The 22,500-nt window shown below is 33.8% G+C and overlaps 1 protein-coding gene across 2 annotated transcripts in view; it reads right to left on the reverse strand.

Moving 5' to 3' along the window:
- The window catches only part of LOC130248041 (nesprin-2), a 94,732-nt gene that overhangs the window by 41,010 nt on the left and 31,222 nt on the right, over positions 1 to 22,500 (reverse strand). For both annotated transcript variants that reach the window (XM_056481556.1, XM_056481555.1), the window contains 19 exons: positions 22,436 to 22,500; positions 21,024 to 21,149; positions 17,866 to 18,071; positions 17,598 to 17,721; positions 17,340 to 17,522; positions 17,085 to 17,231; positions 16,505 to 16,684; positions 14,739 to 14,894; positions 14,463 to 14,618; positions 13,310 to 13,480; positions 10,950 to 11,080; positions 10,490 to 10,694; positions 8,334 to 8,516; positions 8,104 to 8,217; positions 7,848 to 8,002; positions 7,151 to 7,298; positions 6,400 to 6,494; positions 3,631 to 3,862; positions 3,347 to 3,541 (listed from right to left, as the gene is read on the reverse strand). The exon at positions 22,436 to 22,500 is cut by the window's right edge and continues 97 nt beyond it. In XM_056481556.1, the coding sequence (XP_056337531.1) occupies positions 3,347 to 3,541; positions 3,631 to 3,862; positions 6,400 to 6,494; positions 7,151 to 7,298; positions 7,848 to 8,002; positions 8,104 to 8,217; positions 8,334 to 8,516; positions 10,490 to 10,694; positions 10,950 to 11,080; positions 13,310 to 13,480; positions 14,463 to 14,618; positions 14,739 to 14,894; positions 16,505 to 16,684; positions 17,085 to 17,231; positions 17,340 to 17,522; positions 17,598 to 17,721; positions 17,866 to 18,071; positions 21,024 to 21,149; positions 22,436 to 22,500 (2,972 nt within the window). The remainder of the gene's footprint in view (positions 1 to 3,346; positions 3,542 to 3,630; positions 3,863 to 6,399; positions 6,495 to 7,150; positions 7,299 to 7,847; positions 8,003 to 8,103; positions 8,218 to 8,333; positions 8,517 to 10,489; positions 10,695 to 10,949; positions 11,081 to 13,309; positions 13,481 to 14,462; positions 14,619 to 14,738; positions 14,895 to 16,504; positions 16,685 to 17,084; positions 17,232 to 17,339; positions 17,523 to 17,597; positions 17,722 to 17,865; positions 18,072 to 21,023; positions 21,150 to 22,435) is intronic.

Genomic DNA, 22,500 nt, shown 5'->3' on the forward strand with positions numbered 1-22,500 from the left:
CCCATGCCTAGCTGCATTTATTGAACAAAACAGTAAATTCTACTTTAAATAATATAAAAACATAAAAGTATAGATGGATGACATGGACTGATTGGAATATTCCAGATATTTACAGTCCCCCCCACCCCAAGTCATTTTTAATATGCTTAAAAATACTTTTTTATTTAATTTTTCTATAAAAAGCTCTGCTATACAAATCAGTCAAACTTACATTGGGAGATAAAAGACAACGGTCACATTTCAGCTGCAGGCTAATAATAACTATTTTAAACTGCTATCAGAACAGAAAAAGAAAGAAAAACTAAATAATAGTGAATGCAACATTATGGTACTAAATTACACATATAATTATTGAACAAAACGCAACTTATAATGGTATAAACACTACAAACAATATGCATCTATAGCAGTGTATCCCCATAACTTTAACATTATGGTACTAAATTACACATACAATACAACTACTGAATAAAATGCTAATTATAATGGTATAAACACTATAAACAATATGCATCTATGGCAGTATAACCCCACCACCTCCCTAAATCTCACTCCCATCTGGGTCATAGAACCAATGTAACACTGTCGGTCCAACACCACCCAACCCGCTCTGAGTTTGGATCGAAGCAACTACCTTCGACATGGGAATTGGATGCTCTACCAAAGAGGCTAAAGACCATGGCCTCTGGCATATGTCGCTAGAGCACCTTTAAGAGGTCAGATGAGTGAGGTTTATCTGCACAGCACTTCACTAGCTGGCCTCTGTTACACCAGCATTTTCTTAACCTGGTCCTGGCAATGCACACTCTGTAGGGAACTGTCAGTCAAAACACAGCTCATGCATAGAGCTCAATTAACAAGCTGGTCTTCTAAATCAAGTGTGTTAAATAAGAGAGAATACAAAATTAGCAGATTGGTGGGGAGCAAGGACAGAGAATGAGAAATTTTTAGAGAATGAGAACAGATTTAGAGGAATATCATGCCAAAAATGACTTATTCAAAGCCAAACTGAAACATACAAGTCTCGCTTGACACAAAAATCAATTTAGCATAGTAGTTCAGAAACCATGTTTCATGGATAATATTTATATGTAAGGTGTTTACTTCACTCATGTTTCTGACACCATCCTTTCAGGTGCAAATAGAATTAGCATAGTTGTTGTAGCAGTTCTTTTAATCATTGGTAGAGGTTTTTTTTTTAATCAATTGCACAGCCTTGTATCAAACAGTATTTTTACAAGCTTTGTTCCCACATCTACCTCCACATTAAGCCTTGGGGCATTGTTTTGAGAATAGTGACAGATGATTCACATGTAGACACTGAAATACACAGTGGCTCAGTAGCCCTGGTTTTTAAAGCCCTTGTTCTGTGTGATATGGCCCAGCTGCCTCATTTATGGATTATGGTGAGATTACAGTTGATCTCTCATCCTCTAAAATGAAGCTCTTTATTAGTGAAATGCTTAGTGGAGTATGTAGGTCAGTGGGGACTGAGACCCCTATGAAAACTCTGCTCTCTGTCCTTGCAAACAAAAGAGTTCAATAAGGCAAGAGTTTTTGTATCTATGACCATATTATATTTATTTAATATAATAAAGAAAAAAAACCCAAGCAGCTCTTGGCTTACAGTGAATATACAGTGCCTACAGAAAACCATTATACTCTGTGAAAATCTTTACCTTTACTCACATTACACCCTGCTTTCAAAAGACCTTCAGGATAAAGTTGTAAAAAGACACAGGTGTAAACAAGGCTACAAAAACATTTGAAAGCTGGAAAAATTATTTGGAATGTGATTTTATTTTAGGCTTTATGACAATTATTTAATTCAAAGGGGTATGATGATTTTCTATAGGCACTGTATAACAGTAAAGGGGTGCTGTTAGGCATGTTACGGAGTGTCAGTTATATAAAACAGTTATTCCATATAAATTTCATTCCATCACACAAAAATCATAGTTGCCAAACAACAATCACAGGTGTATGTTTGTAGAATATTTTACAACAGCTTTGAACATGGAAATGGAAACGTCCATTAATTAAATTGTAACTAGCAATCTCAATTTTGTTTGACTTTCTTGTGACGTTCTAACAAAGTCACTTACAGTAGTTTGCATTCAATAAAAGGCTTAAATAATCAAATAATAAGTAATTAAATAAATAAATCATGAATCAAAATAATCAGACACCCAGTGTTTTTGGATCTAATAAACTACTCAAGGAATAATTCACCCAAAAATTCTAAATCACTTTGAAGGTATTTACCCTCTGACCGTTCAAGTTGTTGGTCACTGTTTCTTGAAGAAAAATCTAGGGACTTAAATCATTAAATATACAAGTCATCAGATGTCGTCACTTTGAGAGTCAAAAAAGCACATAGCAACTCTGTATACTTTTTCTTTGACTGTCAAAGTGTCAGTAACTGTTGATTTTCAGGGATAGAGTTAACAATCCTCTTTAATGTTGAACTGAAAGAAACAAAAAAGCAACATCTTAAGCCCTATTTGGCAGTTTTCCAGGAGGTCATTAGAGAAATTGTTTTACAGGCATACTTACTGTTGCAATTTTAATCCCATCCTAATCTGCTAAATCTGTCTTATTCTCACACAATCCCTCCAATAATTACAGAGAAAATTACCTACTGTTTCTGGCAAACTGTTATCTTCAGAGAGATTGAATCCCACCCAGTGTGAATGCCTTGATGCTTACTATTCATTTTGGAAGTTGATGTGTTTGACTCCCGGTGAAGAGGTCAAAAAAATTAAATAATGACTGTGTACACTGTTAAGACTACAATAGCATCAGCATCAGGTAATACTACTTATCTTCAATTTTGCACTCAATTACAAAATGTTTTAATGACATAATATACCATTATGAAAATTAAACAGTTTTACTACCAAAGCAATAAATAAAAAATGGTTGTTGTAGCTCAACTAATGCACACATTTACCATAATTTAATAAACTTGCCTTGCCTAAACCATCCATAGGTTAACTGTGGAATTTGTAGTAAAACAAAAGGTCCATAAAAATAGGAGTTTTTACACTTTATACTACAATAAACCATGAGTAAATTTGCAAATAAAACCCATTTCTTTATTTTACTGTTTATTATAAGCAGTCAAGCCTTTAAAGAAAATCTCCCAAAATGCACGCGCATGGAGTATGAGATCTCTGCAACACCTAGATTTTGGGTAAACTTTCCCCTAATTAGAAAATTGAATTATTGTCAATGATGTATTGCAAATTTCTCTTTTTTATTGCAAATTTTTCTTCCATTGAAGATCATTCAATTTGACCTTTGCATTCCTAGTCCAGGAGATTTGAAAAAATTCACCACATACCTGAGTTATGGTGTATGCAAGAGCCTTTCTTTTCTGCACAAGGTCACTGCTTGGCTCCCATGTCTCCTTGAGGGCATCCAGTTGCGTTTTCAGGCTCTTCTGCATCTGCGTATCCGCTAGAGGAATAATATGTCCTCCAGCCTCCACAGTCTGCCTGTACAGGCCTTCATGAAGCTGAAGCTGTTCCTCAGTCCACTTTAGGACCGAAAACATGAATTAGACTTTTTAGCCAAACATTGGAATGATGGAAAGATCATTACAACCCCTTTATTGCATTATCTTACCTCAAAGTCTTTTATAGAGCACTGGAGTTGCTGTAGGCTGCATGGTGCCAAGCCTGCTGGAGGAAGAAGTTCTTCCATGTGTCTAAATAATCTTGAAAGTTTCCTTGTACCCGCTTCATACAGCTGCCACTGTCCCATCAGCCCCTCCAAACGTGTTTCATGTTGACGGAGCCTCTGCTGGCTCTCCTGCCAGCGTGTCTTCAGCTGGGTCAGGCTCAAGAGAATTGAGCTCCTAAACATAAAGAAATATGCTTGTTAACATTTTAAGGTTTGCTAAAGCTTATTTGAGCCGAAGTCATTAGACTTTTAGTCACTAACACAAATTAAGTTATTTTAAATGTACTGAAACTTAGATTTCTCTAGCTTCATTGATCTTTAAAATATTGGAAAGTAGTTTTTTTTATGTTTTTGTGTCTTTCCAAATTCAAACGAATATATCTTTCAAAAAATCTTTCAAAAAAGTTGATTAAAATATTGTTAAAAAAACTTTTTAGTCTATGTTTATTAAAAAACCATTGGCCATCAAAAAAACACTGATTAATTTATTTTCAATTGATTGAAATAATAAGAATCTCTACTGTAGCACCATGAAAAAAGCAAACCTTTGATATCCTTTATTAAGAAAGACTTTTGTCATTCATGAATACGAATTAATTTTTAATTACCTTAAAACCAAGAGATTTTTATAGCACCCCTGAAAGTTTATTTGTCTAAATCTTTCATTTTTTAAAAAGTTAATTGAAATATATATTTTTAAAAGAATCCCTTTATGTTTTATAAAAAAGATTTTCAGCTACCACAAAGAAAAATATATTTAATTTTACTTCATTAAACGGTACATATTTCTCAAGCTCCATTGAGGGTTTATTTACTCAAAACATGAATGCCTCAAGAAGTTCATGAACATATCGTAAAATTAATTCTGTTAATGAATGATGTTTAATAAAAAAAAAACAAAGATTTCCTATCATCACAAACACAAATTAAGATGCTTTTTTACCCATCTCCATTAAAAAATAATTCATCCAAAACTTTGATGCTTCAAAATGAATAAAACACTGTAAAAGAATGGCTGCGTTACATTTTTAAATGAAATTAAATTAACTTTACAAGCATTTCAGCTTACATTACATTAAACCAAAGACTATAGAATACAAAAGACTTGTCGCTCATACAGTTTTAAATGGGGGAAAGTGTAACGATTAATATGGCGAATGAAGCCCCACCTACTAGCACAGAAGCCAATCATCAAACGGTATAGATTGATGTTACTCCGGGAAAGGGACTCCAGACCAGTGTGCTTATACAGCACTTTTTGTGAACACACTAGAATCTCAGCGAATACTTGCTTCACAGACATGAGAAATATATCCACATAAAGCTTGAAATCTGTTCTTATAAATGAAGCAAGTGCAAAACAATGGTATTTTGGTTTTGTAATCTGTACGAAATGAACTTGAGGTGCAATCCGTCCTGTCAAACGCAAATCACATGACACAAACTACTCAAACGGCCACAAACTTGTAAACAAAGAGTCGCCGTCATTTCTGGAGGACATTTGCCGTCAAGATCAAGTTGTGAATTACTTCAGAAGACCAGCGCAATCTGACAAAGCATTATCCAGAGAATGATAATGTCTAGAATGGCCATAAATGAGGTTGAAGTCATGATCTCATTCCTTTCGAGTGAGCATGAGCATTAGCTTGAGCAACCTAAAATAAATACCAATTTTGTTTGATTCTAACGTTTAGAAATTAAACTTATGAAACAATTGTCTAATATTATTGGTAAATCCAAATATGTAATGTAATCGTAAGCTTGGCGAACTGTTGTGGAGAATTTGATGTTTTCCCACTCAGACAGAATGCCTGAGCATACTGCCCGAGAGGCGTATCGAAGATGGCCGCAGAGTGAAACGACTTGCACTAAAGGGACTTTGATTAAACTGACTTAAAACATCAAGTTGAATCAGGTATACCTGAATGTATGAGGATGAAGAAACAAAAATATTTGTTGGAATGACTTATTGATCATATGATTTTATTTACAGTGTTGGATTAACACAATCCATTTATGTGGATTACATTTACGAGCCCCCAATGAACCGTGAAAGTTTTGGTGGGACTTTTAATGAAGACTTAAAATGTCACAGTGCAAATTATCGATGACAGAAATTCATTATTGGACGAACTAGCCCTATAAATTGTAGCGTTACAGAATTACTTTCATGAATTTAGACCACAGATGTCAACAACTGAGCAGTACATATTGGAGATATTAACACTGAAAAACTAACTGCAATTCCACACGCCAGTCATGTAAAAAAAACGAACGAACCAACTCCATTTATGCGGCTCTCAACATGACATTTACTCTTGCAATGGAAAAACCCGAGCTGAGAAACATCTTGAATGCAGCCGTGCAGGAGCTTCATATAAAGCAGCACTTATCGACTGAAAAGAAAAATTATTTCATGCTGGTTTCACATGCAGTTTCATTTGCTGAGAGTGAGCCAGCTTGTTCCAGCTCTTCCACACCACATAACTTCAAGAGTTATGGCCTCAGCTGGAGCCAGAGCACAAGAAATCTACTGGAGAACCTCACTTTTAATTAGTCATTAGGTGACGTCCTTTTCAAAGTGATTTATTGCACAGCGTTCTTTGATTTCTTATCCATGGCAAAATCCCACAATGAAGGTTAGTAAGTAAAAAGCTGATTTTTTTTTTTTACTAGGAAGCGAGTTATTGAGTGCAGTGTTATAAAGCTTACCTGTCCACATTCTGACTGCTTTCCAGGAAGTGTAAAGCCTCATTGATCATGGCATCCTGTAGCGGCTGGCTGATGAGGAACTCCACTTTCAGCCTCTGAAAGATTTAGTGCTAATATATGAGTAAACAAACATTTCTGAAATGATTTAGTCAGCGCTCTATTACTAGGAGCTCCTGCTGGTCTTATTTCTTTTAAAAAGAAAAGAAAAAGAGCATTAGATGTCATTTAGCGCTGACTGTGGTTACATACACAACAATATTGTAATATTAATTAGATTATGTCATGTGAACAGATTTTTTTGAAGGAAAAAATTGTAGTTTTATTCAAATAGAAAAGATTTAATTGATTTAAGATTTTAGAGATTAATCTACATATCACCCTTATGATTTTTCACAATATGAATAAGCAGCATTATTATTGATTATTTTTAAAAAGGATCATGTGAGAGACTAAGAGACTTTAAAAGTACACATTAAAGTAATATTACATTAGAATAACAGACTAATATTTGAATATAAAATATTAAAAGATGAAATATGTATTAACATTTTATAACATTATACAGTAATTAAAGTAGCTTTGGTGAGCAGAAGAGGAAACAAAAAAACTAATTAATAATTGGTTAATAGGCTTTAACACATTTCTTTATTTTTTATCATGTTTATATGGTCATTGTGAAACAACACAATTAGTATTGTAAGCCTGAAAATTATAACCATTAAAGAGCTTAAATTAAAAGAATAAGCTCTACCTGATGTGCAGCAAGCTGATCTCTTACAGAAGCACAGTTTCCAGTTGTCGGATTGGATAAATCAGTCTCCATTTTGTCCAGGAGCTCCATCCAGCACTGGCGCTTCTGCTGGAAGTTCTGATCACGCAGCAGCTCTCCATACATCTTCCTACAGACAGAGACGTGCTTTGGCATTAGATACAGCTAATGTTACAGTGAAGACTGTTTTAGGGAAAACATGTCATGATATATTTGTATTTTTAGAATATGCATTGTGTAATATGCATTGTGTATTTGTATTTTTAGAATATGCATATGCATTATATATATATAGACGGACAGACAGACAGACAGACAGACAGACAGACAGACAGATAGACAGATAGATAGATAGATAGATAGATAGATAGATAGATAGATAGATAGATAGACAGGTAGACAGATGGATGGATAGACAGACCGATAGACAGACATACAGATAGATAGACAGGCAGATCAATATATATATATATATATATATATATATATATATATATATATATATATATATATATATATATATATATATATATATATATATATATATATATATATATATATATATATATATATATATATATATATATATATAAATAAATTGATGATTCCAATTGTAGGTCAGGGCTACAATAAAATGTTTAATTAGCAAACAGGATTAGTGCAGTGAAGCTTGTCTTGCCTGTGTCTTTCTGTAGCCTGAGAGAACACCTGACCCCACTGCGTGTCGAGGGTCTGCAACCTCTCTTCCTCTGCAGAGCTTAAAGAGCATCTGAGACTCCTTTGATTCAGAGCAGCAAGGTTAGGGTTCAGCCCACTCAGATCTAACAGAACCATCTGATATACATGAAAAAAAAGAGAAACATTTACATAAAAATATAACTATCAAAAACAATGAGGAAGATGAAAAGAAATGTCAAGAAGGGCCACAGTTTCACCTTCAGTCTCTCCATGCTTGTAGTGGAAGAGCTCATAATGCTTTCAAAGTTCTTTACTTGTTTCTCAATTGATTTCAGCTCAGTGCTGAAGCGCCGCTGCTCCTCCAGCTCCTCCTATGGACAGAGTACAGCACAGCACTTGTGAAGGATGTTGAATGGGTGTTTTGCTACAAATTTATGTATAAATCAAACTAAATTATGTTGTATTTAGTAGAATTTCCCCTCCTCACCTGAACTTGACTCCTGATCTCAGAAAGTGCCTTGCCAAGATGCACATGGTCACGCGACAGCAGCCTGGTTTTTGATTTGATTAGGGAAGCTGACTGGGGTTTCATCTGACCGATGAGAAGCTTTGAGGCCTCCATGACTTTACCCACATTGTTTTGCAAGTTTGTCATGTCTTTTTCCAAAGCCTGTGAAAGGCAGTGCTATTAGATGTTGTGTTCATATTGAAAAGCCACATGGAAAATGAACATTTATCACCTCAAAGACATATTATCTTAATGAATTAAGAAGATTAGAAAGGCATTCAGAATTCAGGCATTAGAAAGATTTCATTTAAAGAAATGAATACTTCTATTGATCAATGATGCAGCACAGTGATTAAAAACAAAGATATTTGTAGTGCTATGAAATGAAAATTCATTTATGTGAACATTCAATTATTTTAATAAAGATACATAATGATATTGATTTCCACAAAGACATATTTTTTTCGGAGTATGATTAAGTCTCAAAAAAATAAAAACAAAAGGCTTATTTGAAAACCTTTCATAAATCCTATTAATTACACACTTTTGAAAAGTAGTGTGATTATAAAAAAATATCCTAGTGAGCCACAACTTTTGGGAGTTAAGATGAGTAGGATTTTCATCATAAAAATGTCTGGCAGCTACTAAAAACACTACAATTAGATAACTCTGCAATGATTCATTTGAGGAGTACAGTATATGTGAGGAATGTGAAGGAGATTCAAGTGTTGAAAACAAAAACACACCAGTTAAGGTTTCAGATGAATCATTTCACAGAAACGTTGAGAAATTGAATGAATGGTGCATATGTTGGTTTTTAAGCCTTTTTAAAGACTTTATTTACTACTTACATTTTTCATTTATACAAAATATATAAAGATTTTTAAAAATTTAGACCTTAAACTGTAGTAATGGTTTATAAATTAATATATTATTATATTGGTTATACATTGTGTTAGTATGTATTAAAACATTATTATTATCATTATTATTATTATTATTAGTAGTAGTAGTAGTAGTAGTAGTAGTAGTAGTAGTATTGTCATCTAAACAATACTTTTATACATATTTTGAGTATTCTAATACTGTAGCAATCCATTTATTACTTTATATTGTGTGTATTTGAGTGTTCATGGACTGCAAGCTAATAAACATGAGGAAAAAAAGAAAGAACACCAATTTAAATGGAATAAATAAGAACTGCTTCACAATTCCCTGTTCTTTTGTGTTGGCATTTTTTTTTTTGGTAAGAGCAGCACAGGTCTCAGATATTTTTAGTCCACCAAGAAAAGCTTCAGCTCAGATCTCAATGTTCCTTCTTTTCAAAAGCAAAACTGGAACTGAAGTACCACAGACCCATCTGCAGGACTCAAACAATTAACACTTAACAAGCACATGCTGAAACTGGGGATGTTTTTCTGGTAGGTGTTTTTCACTGTGCATCATAAAACCAAAAAAAAAGATATGTTCTTAACAGGGCAAAATGAAACGCAAACCAGTACCTTTGTACATGTAGTTGCCATAAACAGATTTCTGTGGATTGTTATGTATACAGCAGGTACATTCAAGTTTAGCAAGATCTCAGCATTATATTATAGCATAGTCTGTTCACTATGTACTTAAAGGTGCATTAGGAAATTTTGGAAAATGCTTAATGTTAGTCTGATAGCACTGAAAGCCTACACATCCCGCCTTGCAAATCACCATCTAAAGCCACACCTTCTTAATGCATAAATGCGGACTAGAGAACATCACTAAAACACATCATGTAACATTCACCACAGAGAAAACCTTACAGTACAGTTAGTAATTACAATGCCAAACTTAAAAAAGAAGGTACGCTGTTGATGTTTGTCTGCTACTCTCTATTTTAACTGTGCATATAAATGTGCTGATAATGTCATTCTTTCTGCACAAACAGGGTGCGCAGAGGTGTGCAATTACATATTTCGACAGGCAGGCAGGACAGCCTATTGCAATATTCAGACCCAGCGTTTTGATTGGATGAACTTTCCTTGGTCTGACAACTTCCGACAGAATATTAAAATACATATGAATATATCTGGAACACTTCATGCCATACTAAAGCTTTTGAAGACAATCATCTATTGCACCTATAATATGTTTGTACTCACACTAATGCCCTGCATCCTGCTGTTGAGCATTTCTACAGTGTTTTCTTGTCTGTCTGAAGAATTCATAAGCTCTCCAAGCCTCTCCCAATGCTGATTCAAAAGAACACGACACTCTTCTGTGAGATGCTCATATTCCAACCAGAGCTCCAATGCATTTTGGGCTTTTAGTAAATCTTCATGAATGTCTTCAGTCACTGCATGATGTCTGAAAACAAATAAACACAAACAGTGTCATGAGTTCAGTAAACATTAAAACATTCGCTAAACTAATAAATCAAATAAAGAGATTCATCTGACAATTTATATAAAAAAATGCTATCAGTTATTGCTTCCACACAGATGCTGACTCAATTTTACACAGAGCTATATTGATATTGCCAATTTGGTGACACTGCAACTTTAGATAAGTGTCAAGTATAAGGGAAGCGGATGATATGACTGAGAGATAAAAAATACTCACCTGATTCTCTCCTTCTCAAGGCGATCAGACAGAAGTTTAAAAGCGAAAGGCTTGAGTTTTTCTTTCAAGCTAGAAAGCAGCTCAGTTAAGCCTGTCCAGGTCTCTGGTTGATTTAGTTCCCTTTTAAGCTCCTGTTGGAAAGCATGGTAACAATTTTGTTGAAGTACCAATTCCCACTATTAATTACTGGCTGATTACCTGTCTATTATTAAGATATTGGCTGTTTATTAGTACTTATAATGTATGATTTTATTTTAAATTCCTAATCCAACCCAATTAATAAACCCTACTTCTACTTTAATAGCTATTAATAAGCAGAAAATATGTAGCTTAATAAGCTAAAAGAGTTAATTAATGGTTTGTTAATAGCAAGAGTTATGCCTTAAAATAAAGTGTGACCAAAACAACAAACAGTATGATAACATAATCTCCAAATCACAACACTGATGACCATGTTGAATCATGTTATGCAAATTCTCAATAAAATTGGCACTTTTCATTCAGGGCTTCAGCGTCAATGATTAATGGTGGGCGTGTCTGAAGTTGGGGTTGACGCGATCATCAGAGAAGCATTAGCCAATGAAATTAGACCGCAACTGGCAACTGTTTGAGCTGGGGTATTTGCATTAAGCATTCTGGGGTGCATTTCCCAAACAACGTCATAACTCGCGGCTGAACTATTATAGTACAATGCATCACTTGGGAAAAGAACGGTGTAACGGAGTGTTTCCCAAAACCGTAGCTGCTTTGCTGCAGATCCAACATTTGAGCCACACTTATAAATAATAATGTAAAACATCTATAACGATGCTGTAAAGAGGGTGGAGTAACAACTCCTTTAAAGAAAAACTCTATACATTTTTGTGCAATTATATTGTTTTACACGTACACGTATTTTTAAAAAATCCAATATTGTTTTGATAAAAACATGCACTCGCTTTCTATATTAATTAAAATATATGTAAACGGCACATATAGGGCCAATGTTTCCTTTACAAATATTATTGAGAATATGCCATATTCTATTCTAAAACTAAAAACCACTTAGATAACACTCTAATCTCATATATAAATCATATATATCATATAAATTGTCAGGCTAATGGTTATAATTTACAGTAGGTCATTTATTAAGAAAAAAAATCTTATTATTATTAAGTAGAATATTGTTTATTTGCTTTTTTATTCTACTTTTACAATTTGACACATTCAAACCACTACTTCTAACCAACAGGCCCATCTCATATGCAGTACAGATACATTTCTTAATAAATAACCTTCTATAAAATAAAAGCTGTTATGTATGCTATATGTTTTTGTTTTCACAAGCTTTGGAGACGTAACGAAAATTCCGCTTTTAATGAATCGTCATCTGTAGCTTTCGTTATGAAGATCGCTAAAACTAAACTGTAAAAAAATACTTTGAAAGCAAATTACACCTAAGAGATGATGTAAATGTTTCTTTTAAATCATTCTAAGTTTAAATGTTGGAACGTTCTAAATGAATGGGGCATAGGGGGAACAACGGGGAATAGAACACAGCCAGGAACTATGCTTCTAACTAGCTCTAGAGGTGAAGTTGGAAACATACAAGTTTGCCATGTGGTTTGCTAATGTTCGTTGGAATGATGGATTTGGGGAATGCCAAATCAATGAACTATGTTTGTAACGACGAAACTTGAAACCTTAGTTGGCTAACGATGGTTTTGGGAAATGCACCCCTGATTGGCTGATGCTTCCATTGGCGCTTGAAAAGTTGAAACATTTCCAACTTCTGCAGTGAGCAATGCCGCTGAGGCAGCGCCAACGGATCCACAATTCAGTTCAGCAATGCTTGATGTTACCCATTCAAAGTGAATGGGAGAAGTTGATGCTGACTCCCCGTGTGAATCGGGTCATGGTGTGCATTTTTAAAAAGTTACAACTACATGTGTCTGTCAGATTTCATAGTGAAAAACAGGATCATTTGTTATATATTTGTGGGGTGTAAGCAAAAACATTTCAGTTTAATGTTGTCAGTTTAAACTACTTTAAACTTCTACTAACACAGGTATTTAAACATCAAAATAAACACAAGGTTATATCAAGAGCATACAAAAACACGAGTACACAACATTATTTATAAAAAAGTTTGGGAATAAAAGCTATTTTTTTCAGTAATTTTGATATTTAAAACATCATCTCTTGCATGTGTAATGACACACTAATAACACCTGTACTATATCAAGCCTTAGGCAGGAATTGTGTAAATTCTATTATGTAATCATACAAAACCTCAGAAACCTTCTGATTTAGAAAAAAATGTACAGTATTTGCAATTTTTCCACTGCGATTTCTTTGTGTCAGAATTGTTTGCTCACTTGTATTTGTTCCACATGAGCTCGGCTCTGCCCAGATGAGAACACTGGGACTCTGCAGAGCTCCAGTCTGTAGATCACCCCGGTTGTTTGCAGTTCTGCTGAACTCATTTTAGATTCAACATGTACCCACTCATCCTTGATTGGCTGCAAATCTGACCTGAGAGCATTTATCTGAGGGGGAGGGAAAAAAACAAGCTTCTAGGAACAACATTTCTTCAATAAATCAGAAATAATGAGTAAACACTCTCAGGACATATTAGCAATCTGTGGCCATTCAAAACAAGCAATACAAAAGAATTCTTATATTCATGCAGCTTAACAAGCGCAAACACAAAAGAGAATAATAGAGCAAATATTAAAAATGACCATGTACAGCAATCAAAATTATTGTAAATACATTTAAATGAATGGGTGAATCATATAGGCGACATTATCACTGTGTGAGTGTAATATATAAGCCACTTATCATGTGGTGCTTGGCATAATGATTCAAAATTGCAATATATTTGGCATCTTATAGCTGTAAACAAGATTTTACATTATTGCATTATTAATATTTTATATTACAAATTATTCATTTACATAAATGCTACATATACAGTACATAAAAACTGACAGGAATGTTTTTATGCTGCTTTTAAACAGTAGCTGCAGTATACACACCACTCTTTAAATGTATTTTAATCCTTTAAATATAGCTTTTTATGCACGCCAAGGCTACATTTCGTTGATGATAAATTTTATAAAATACAAATTGTATATTACAATATTATTACAACTTAAAATAATGGTTTTCTATTCGAATAAACATGAAGGCACTTTAATCCTGTGACTCAAATCCAAATTTCAAGCATCGTTATTTTAGTCTTCAGTCTTACATGATCCATCAGAAATCATTCTAATGTTTATTTGCAGCTCAACAAACATTGAATGTGGTAGATAAAATGTGGTAAATGTTTTCATTATGTTCTTAAGACTTTAATGGTTCCATTAACAGAATATTTCACAACATAGATCATAACATGTTAGAACATTATACATGTCTTTACCATGACCTTTGTTCAATATAATACATTCCTACTAAATAAAATATTTACAAAAAAAAATAAATAAAAAATACGGTAAAATAAGTTGCCAATTTCAAAAAATTTACCTTTTGGCTTAAAGTTTGGCAGTCCTCTATGGCTGAATTGACCTGGCTGGAGAATGCTTGGTCTCCAGGATGTTCTCCATCCTGCTGTCTGAACAGTTGAAGAGCTCCCAAACCCTTCAGCTCAGAAAACTTCACCTGCAGCCGCTCCTCTGTCTCCTGAAACAAACCACTGTCTGACTTTTCTGAAATTTCTCACTCTTTCGATTTCACTCTCACACCTACCAAAAACAATCGGAACATGAAATCTTCAAGTTAGTTGTAGGATGAGAGACTCACCTTACACTCCTGTAATGTTTGTTCAATCTGCAAGCAGCTCTCTGGTCTCCAGCTGTTCCTCACCCAATTCATACACTCAGAAATCCAGCTGTGTATACAGCGCAATCGCTTTTCTCTGTCTGCACAGGCCTGCCATTGGTCCTCCACATCATGTATCTGGAGACAACAAACACCATCACATTGTAAGAAGCTATATGTTAGAATTTAAATCTATGTACTGATCATGCATTGTATCATGGCTTACTTACAGACAGCAAGAAAGAACAAAAAAACATAAAAAAAAACCTTTTAAATTGTTTATGAAAACCTGTAGATTGAATTTTCTTGCGAAGGATCAATCTTTTCCACAATTTCAGTAGATTATTTAATGCAAAATCTAAAACTGTGAGTAAAAAAAGGCACAACACAAAACTGGACCAGATGGACGGAGATGCACACTGACTAGTAAATTAGATCTATTACATATGACAAACACAGAAAAATACAAATGCAACATAAAGTGCATTAACTGAACTTACTAACTAAAGTTAAACATTATCAGTAAACAGAGCCTCACAAGCATTTAGTCACCTTAGAATTATAAGGTGCTATCTGATATTTTTGTCAAAATGGAGTTATTCACATACAGTATTTTTAATAAATGACAATTTATTCACATTATGGGATTTTTTTTATAAGTTCTTAACATTTTAAGACTTTTAAACAAGAAAGGTTTTATCTATAAAGTCAAACTCTTGGCTCTATAAGGTTCTTTCTGTGAGCCAATCAGCATTTTGAATGCATGCACGAGAACCAATCAAGATCATCTTTCTTTGTCATTCCACCTGACTGCTCCATACTCTAAATGTAAATTATAAGGTTTTATCTGGCAGATCATTATTTGAAGCGTTACTTTTCAACAAATACAATCAGTCTTATTAATTAAATTGAAAAATGAATAAAAAAATTGTGTTGTGACACTATGTTGATGTTTGAGAAAGTTACATTTTTGCTTTCTATAACTTTTTTTAATGTTTTAGGATGAATATTTGTTCTTGTTCAAATTAAGTATAGAAGGCTGTACTAAATATTTTGTCTAGTGCAGATGTTAATTTTATGTAATTATTATTGTAATATTTATTGTTGCAATTAAAACCCCATGAATTAAATGAATTATTTACTCTTCAAGGCTTAATATCAAATTTAAAGACAGTGAGCAAATGAGTTGTTTAACAAAGTTTAATAAACACTGAAAAATGTTTAACTGACAATTTAATTAATAAGACTGATTATATTTGTTGAAAAGTAACGCTTCAATTAATGATCTGACAGATAAAACCTTATAATTACAAGTGAAAAATTCCTTTTTTAGAATTAGAAGGTTCTGTCTGCATTTGCCCTGTTTTTTAATCCCTGTTTGCAAATTGAAAAGAATTTTGATAATTTACATTTAGAGTACATTTAGAGTCCCTGTCATGTTAATGTATGAAAGAGAACTGTTACACTTATATTGTTTGCTATATGGAATGCAAAAACTTTGAAGTTCAATATCTCAAAATTATTTAGAACACAGATAAAACCGATAGAATTCTAAGGCAACATTTTTTTTCTCTGAATGGAGTGTCTGATGCCCATATGAACATATGCATCCATAAGTTTTGAAAACTTAACCAAATGTGTTTGACAATTCAACAAAACCCTCAACAGACTTGTGACCATCAGCCTTTATATAAGATGGCTGCTAGGTAATACAGGCTACTGCATGAATGATGTGCTTCTGTACTCACCACACCGTCAATCTTGGCCTGTAGAACAAGCCATCTTAAATTGAATGCTCCAAGTTGCTCAGCTAAGAGGATACGCTCACTGCGATTTGTGGGTTCATTCACTGACTCCGCCCCTTTCATGCACCGGTAGTTCAGAAAGTCAAAACATGACTGGTGATTGGTTATTTCAGCCTTAACATGCTGAAATGCAAAAAATAGAGTTCTAAAACAGACATCGGATTTTATATAGTATAATGTGAATGATAATATTGTGATTTTTTTCTAAGTGTGGGTTTAAGTGTCAACAGTGTAATTACAAATGTAGTTACAGAAATTGGAGGTATTTAATCAATCATAAGTACAATATAAAAACATGTATTTACACAGAAAATCAGAGTAAAAGATTAATTCCAGTTTAAGTACATATTAGTTAAGGCCAACTAATATAAAAGCAGTCCAAATATATTCAGTATTTTCAACAGAATTCAGATTTTGCAGCAGAACAAGAATTTTCAAAACACTTTAAGAAACTCAAGACGAACCTAACAAGACGATTCACAAATTAGAAAAATTGGAAGAATTAAAAGCGTAGTTGCAATACCTTCAAAGCTTGTAAATGTCTAGAGAGCTCTGATGAATCCAGAGCACAATGAACCCCTGAGCTTTCATCCTCCAGTCGTCTCTCTATATGCTGCAGCCAGGAAGACAAATCAGCCAAGATCTGACTGTCTGACTGGCCTTCCAACAGCTAGAGATAAAGAGATAAAGAGATGTTTACTGTAGCAATATCTGCTTGATGAAGCTTTTGAGAGCAAACGAAGTGACAGAGAGAGTGAAGATGAGACATTAGTAATACTTCTAGCTGTGTTTGTTGAAGACTGGGGAGCACGCTGGTTAGTTTTGTCCATTCCTCCTGGAGTTTAGTTAGTCGCGTCCACAGGCCTGGGGCTTCACTTTCTGTTAGCTGCAGGATCTGTGTGCCTGTGGATTCTGCTGACACTTTCTGTGCAGAACGAAGCTCCAGATCCTTGAAGAACTCCTGAAAACACAATGGAAGTCACAACACTGGGCATGACGAATGAGGGCAGACAATTTAAGAGAGAGATCAAGTCACCATAAGCTGGGTAAAAGCCGTTCTGGACTCCGGCGTATCTGAACCAGAGAAACTCTTCCACTTTTGAAGATATTCATGAGCACATCTCATCCACTCCTCTAGTTCTGTTGAGTCACGCTGAAACCTACACACAAATACACACCCTTGTATGTTTTACAGTATAACAAGATTTGCTCCAAACATTGAGGAATTCAAACCTCGAAATAAAACATTAATTTGGTGAAGGGAAATTATAGCTTTTTTTAATGATTCTACATTTTCCCCATACCTCTCATAACTCATTCTGATTTTCTGTGTAGACTGTATCTTCTGCTGTAGCTGATTATGAAGATGTTTCCAGTGCATCAACAGTGGTGACTTTGAGAATGTCTGGAATTTCCGTTCACAACAGTACCCCTGCTTCTGTAGAGACCTGAGGCGGTCTTGAATCTCCCAAACCTGAGGACTTGTGTCTTCAAGGATCTTGTGCAGCTTCTGACCATGAGATAAAGTCAAACAGAAGAAAAAGAGAAGAGTAAATAAATAAATGAATAAACTGCAGGTTAAAGAGTAAGACAATTTCCACCTTTTCAATTGAAACTATTATACAGAACTATGCAAAAGTCTTAGGCCAGTAGCATTTCAACCAAAAAAAAAAAAAAGGTTTAAAGTCGTTATTTCTACATGTTTCTGGCACTGGCTGTTGTCAGACTCCTTGTGCAGACAATAATCTCGCTGTATAATTACAATTAGTGACAAAAATAATGTTTTGAAACGTAAATTGATATTTCAAACTGACATGTCGTTATATAAAAATATAGAAATAATACTTTAAGCCTTTTTTGGTGAAAATACCAGTGACCTAAGACCAGTACGGTGTATACTGTAGTGCCAAAGCCAAAAGTGGAACTAATTTAATAAGATAACAGTGTAAAATTGAGTACAACCCAATGATTATTTTGAGGAAAATATTAAATAAAAATTAAATCAAGAGATTAAAAAAAAATAAAAAAAATCAAGAGAACACTGATATTAAATATCAAATTTAGATAAAAATTTGTACTTTGTAATTGCTTTTTATTTAAATGCATTATCTTTCTATTCCTAAAGATGTTATGTGACCATCCACTTCTATTTTAATTTTAATGTAACTGTTTAATAAAAGTATTAAATGCACCAAAACACACCGTCTATATTCACTGAGAAATGGAAAAAAATATAAATTTTCAGAATTTTATGTATTTATGACTAACAACCTATCACGTTTTATGAAGTTTTTATAAACAGAAAGTTCAAAATAGAAAATAGACATTTTTATAACACTATAAGTGGATTTATTGTAACTGAATTTAACTTTCCTAAGCAGAAAAATGCTAAAAATTTCCAACCTTTTAACTAGTGGGAAGAAACTTTTTTTTGAGAGTTTATTATGTAATGTAGTGTATTGTAATGAAATGTAATGCGATATCAATGTATTAATGTAATGAAATGTAAAATTAATGAATAATGTCCTTTCAAATATCCTTCAAAAGTCAGTCAAAGTAATTTAACTTTAATATCTATATTAATAAAAAACATATGGCAAAATATGTCAGGCAAACACCTTTCAGTTCATTCAGCTTTTCAAAACGCATTGTGATTAAGTCTTAAACTGATCAATTGAAGTGGTCAAGACTTTCAGAGAAAAGCTTGAGAATCTGCTCCACCTCATATCATCACATCACATCTCTCAGCTTCAAGCGCTTGCTCAGATGGAGTGGCTTGTTGGAATGAGAGTGAGTCTGATGTCCATCTATTACAGACACAAAAAGGGTTGCTTGCTGTTCCAATATCAATCCACCCGAGTAATGAGCTTTGGTAGTAATAAAAGGGGAAATAATACGAATACAGCCAAGCGTACCACTGGTCGGCGTGAGGTAGCGTATCTGAGAAATTAGCTTCCGCAATTGTTAGGGGGCATAAAAAAAGACAGGCCAATGCAGGCAGCAGAACATGAAGTTCTTCAGATATGGCAACTATCGCTCTGAGTAATTGAATGAGGAACATTGTGTTCTAGACCAAAAAAAATAATGATAATAATAAAGATCCACATGCCACATATAGCCAAAGAAAGAAGACCTTAACTTGGCCCTCCTCATACACCATCTCTGATACTTATTACTTCTGCTACTTCTGCTCAGGACCCAACAAGATAACAGTGTTCAGCCAAAAAAATGCAACCTTACAACATCTTTGTGGTTTAATAACAGAGAAATTAAAATCCCTTGATCTTTTGACACTGAAGATGTCATGGTACTATAAAAAAATATCCTGTAAGTTTCAGAACTCTAAACTTTTGTTAGTCTAAAAACAGCTTATATGGACCCTTTTCACATTTCAGAGTTTCTCAGTAGCGGAAATAGTCATAGTTGAGTGAACTTAGAGCACAGGGAATGAAAGAGTACAACACATATTTGTTTTAAAATGCTATTGCTCAAAATAATAAAAGAAAAACTCCACGATGGTATAATCAAGACTTAAAGAAAAAAGAAAAAATGTGTAAGACTGATAACAATAGCTAAAAGAGAGAACAATGTCAGATTTACTGTCCTGCTCATAGATCAGGGGTGTCTGAACTCTGTCCTGAAGGGTCGGTTTCCTGCAGATTTTAGCTCCAACTTGCCTTAACACACCTGCAAGGACGTTTCTAGAAAGTGTAGTAAGAGTTGATTAGCTAGCCCAGGTGTGTCTGTGTCTGATTAGGGTTGAAACTAAACTTTGCAGGACACCGGCTCTCCAGGACCGAGTTTGACACCCCTGCCATAGATGCTGCATCTCAAATGCCTCGCACAAGCGGTAATTCATTTTTTGTAATTTGATGCAAAGATGATAAAATACATGCATAAATATATATAAATGTTCATACATTTAAAAAAATCTAAATATTAAAAACATTTAAGGATTTAAGATGCTATTCATACATTAAACAGTCTTGTGAAAAGGGTTTATTAAAGCCAATCAGCCAAAATGACAGGGTGGTGAAGGTGTCACTTTATTATGTAATAGTGTGTCTCAACCCCACCCCCCACCAAAGAAAATCTAAGGCAAAGCTACAAGCAATGTAAATAATGAGAGAGGCAAATCATATGATATGCATAACTGTCAGCCAATCATACCAGTGGGCGTGTACTTCTGACTCTACAATCCTTACAAACAGTGTGTTATGGTGTGAAATAAAGGACCTTTCTTTAATGTAAAAATCTTGAAACTATTATAAGTGAACCTTAAAGGACAGTACAAAAAATAAATAAAATGCAGTTCATAAACTTTTTAATAATCTTAATGACTTTACATATAGATACAACTGTAATATTCCAGAAACATACATTGAAAGCCAAAATCAAAGAAGCTCAGAAATGCAGAAAGAGAGGCAACATTGAACTTTCCCATGGATGAGAAAGGACTAACCTCATAGGACCACAGCTGACCCTGCAGGACTCCCTCCGGCTCTACATTGAGACTGGACATGTCTGTCTCCAGCTCATCCAACTGCCTGCGTAGTGTGTGAGAGACCTCCTCATACTGAGACCACTCCTGCAACACAAATACAATAGAGTGGTTGTGATGCTCATTCCTCATAATTCCTTTTCTATTAAATATTTCTGTAATCAATTATAATTATTCATGTTTATAGTGTTATTAGAAACAACGAGTGGCTCAAATGTAAATACAAAATAAAAAAAGTACTTGGATAAGTAGAAAGTAAAAAAAGGAGGAGCAATATTGACCAAAAGAAATTTGAATAATTTATGGTATTTTTCAATGACAATAATTTCGCAATTTTGCTAAGTGTGTATTTTGTTTGCAACTATTTTCAGTGGTAAAAAGGGAAAATATATATAATGTCTAAAATGTAGCTCAGTCAACGTTAACAAAGTCAATATAATTTAAGTGTTGTATAAAATTGTACAAAATCAAGAATAAAAAATGTGTGAACTTTCTGTACTTAACTTTGATAATTGATATCTTTTTAAACAAAAAAATGAAATATAGAGTCATTCTAACTACATTTTAATCACAAAGTCAATGAAAAAGAGAGAACATCAAGGGTACGATAAGTGAAAAGCTTTTTAAAAAAGGTTAGTAATATTGACTAAAATAATATATAAATAATTTATGTACTTTGTTTAACTATTTTCAATGTTGGGAAAAAAAAAAAAAACTAGATTGTGATAAAACGTAAAAATGTAGCTCAGTCACTGTTAACTTATTCAGAGTATCTACAGGAATCAGAGAGTGAAACTCAATACCTTTTAAGACCCTTTTAAAGACTCTTTTCAGACATTTTAAGACCTTATAACAACTTTTCAATCGGAAACACTGGCGAGATTTTAACTTACAGTATATTTTCTGAATGTTAATTTAAGAAATTAATCCAAAACTAAAACTTTATTCATATACTGAATAAAAGTCTATGAAATCTAGCTAATTCAGCAAGCTGGCACCTATAGAACTTCAGAAATAATGGTGTTGCCTTGGTTACTTCAGTAAACAAAGCAGGCAGCATGATGTCAAATCTAGTAGGATTTCATTGATTTCATAAACTACATATATTCACAGATTCAATTCAGGCAAACTTTAGCATACAACTACATACTGCATTATCAAAAATTATATCAAATGTTACACCTTTCTAAATAGCACTTAAGACTTTTTAATACCTTTTAAGGGCCTTAAATTTCTCTAGATTGATTTATCAACTTTTAATACTTTTTAAAACAACAATAACATTACTGTAAACCATGAAAGTCATATACCCCATTTATGAAATGAAAATACTGATAGTGAGAACGGTTGCAGCGATTAAACGATCTCTGTACCTCAGAGTTTTGCTGCATTTGGATCCCTTGTCTCTGTGCTCGATGCAGTAGATCCGATATCAGCT

This window comes from Danio aesculapii, chromosome 20, assembly GCF_903798145.1.
Source record: "Danio aesculapii chromosome 20, fDanAes4.1, whole genome shotgun sequence".
NCBI classification, from domain to species: Eukaryota; Metazoa; Chordata; class Actinopteri; order Cypriniformes; family Danionidae; genus Danio; species Danio aesculapii.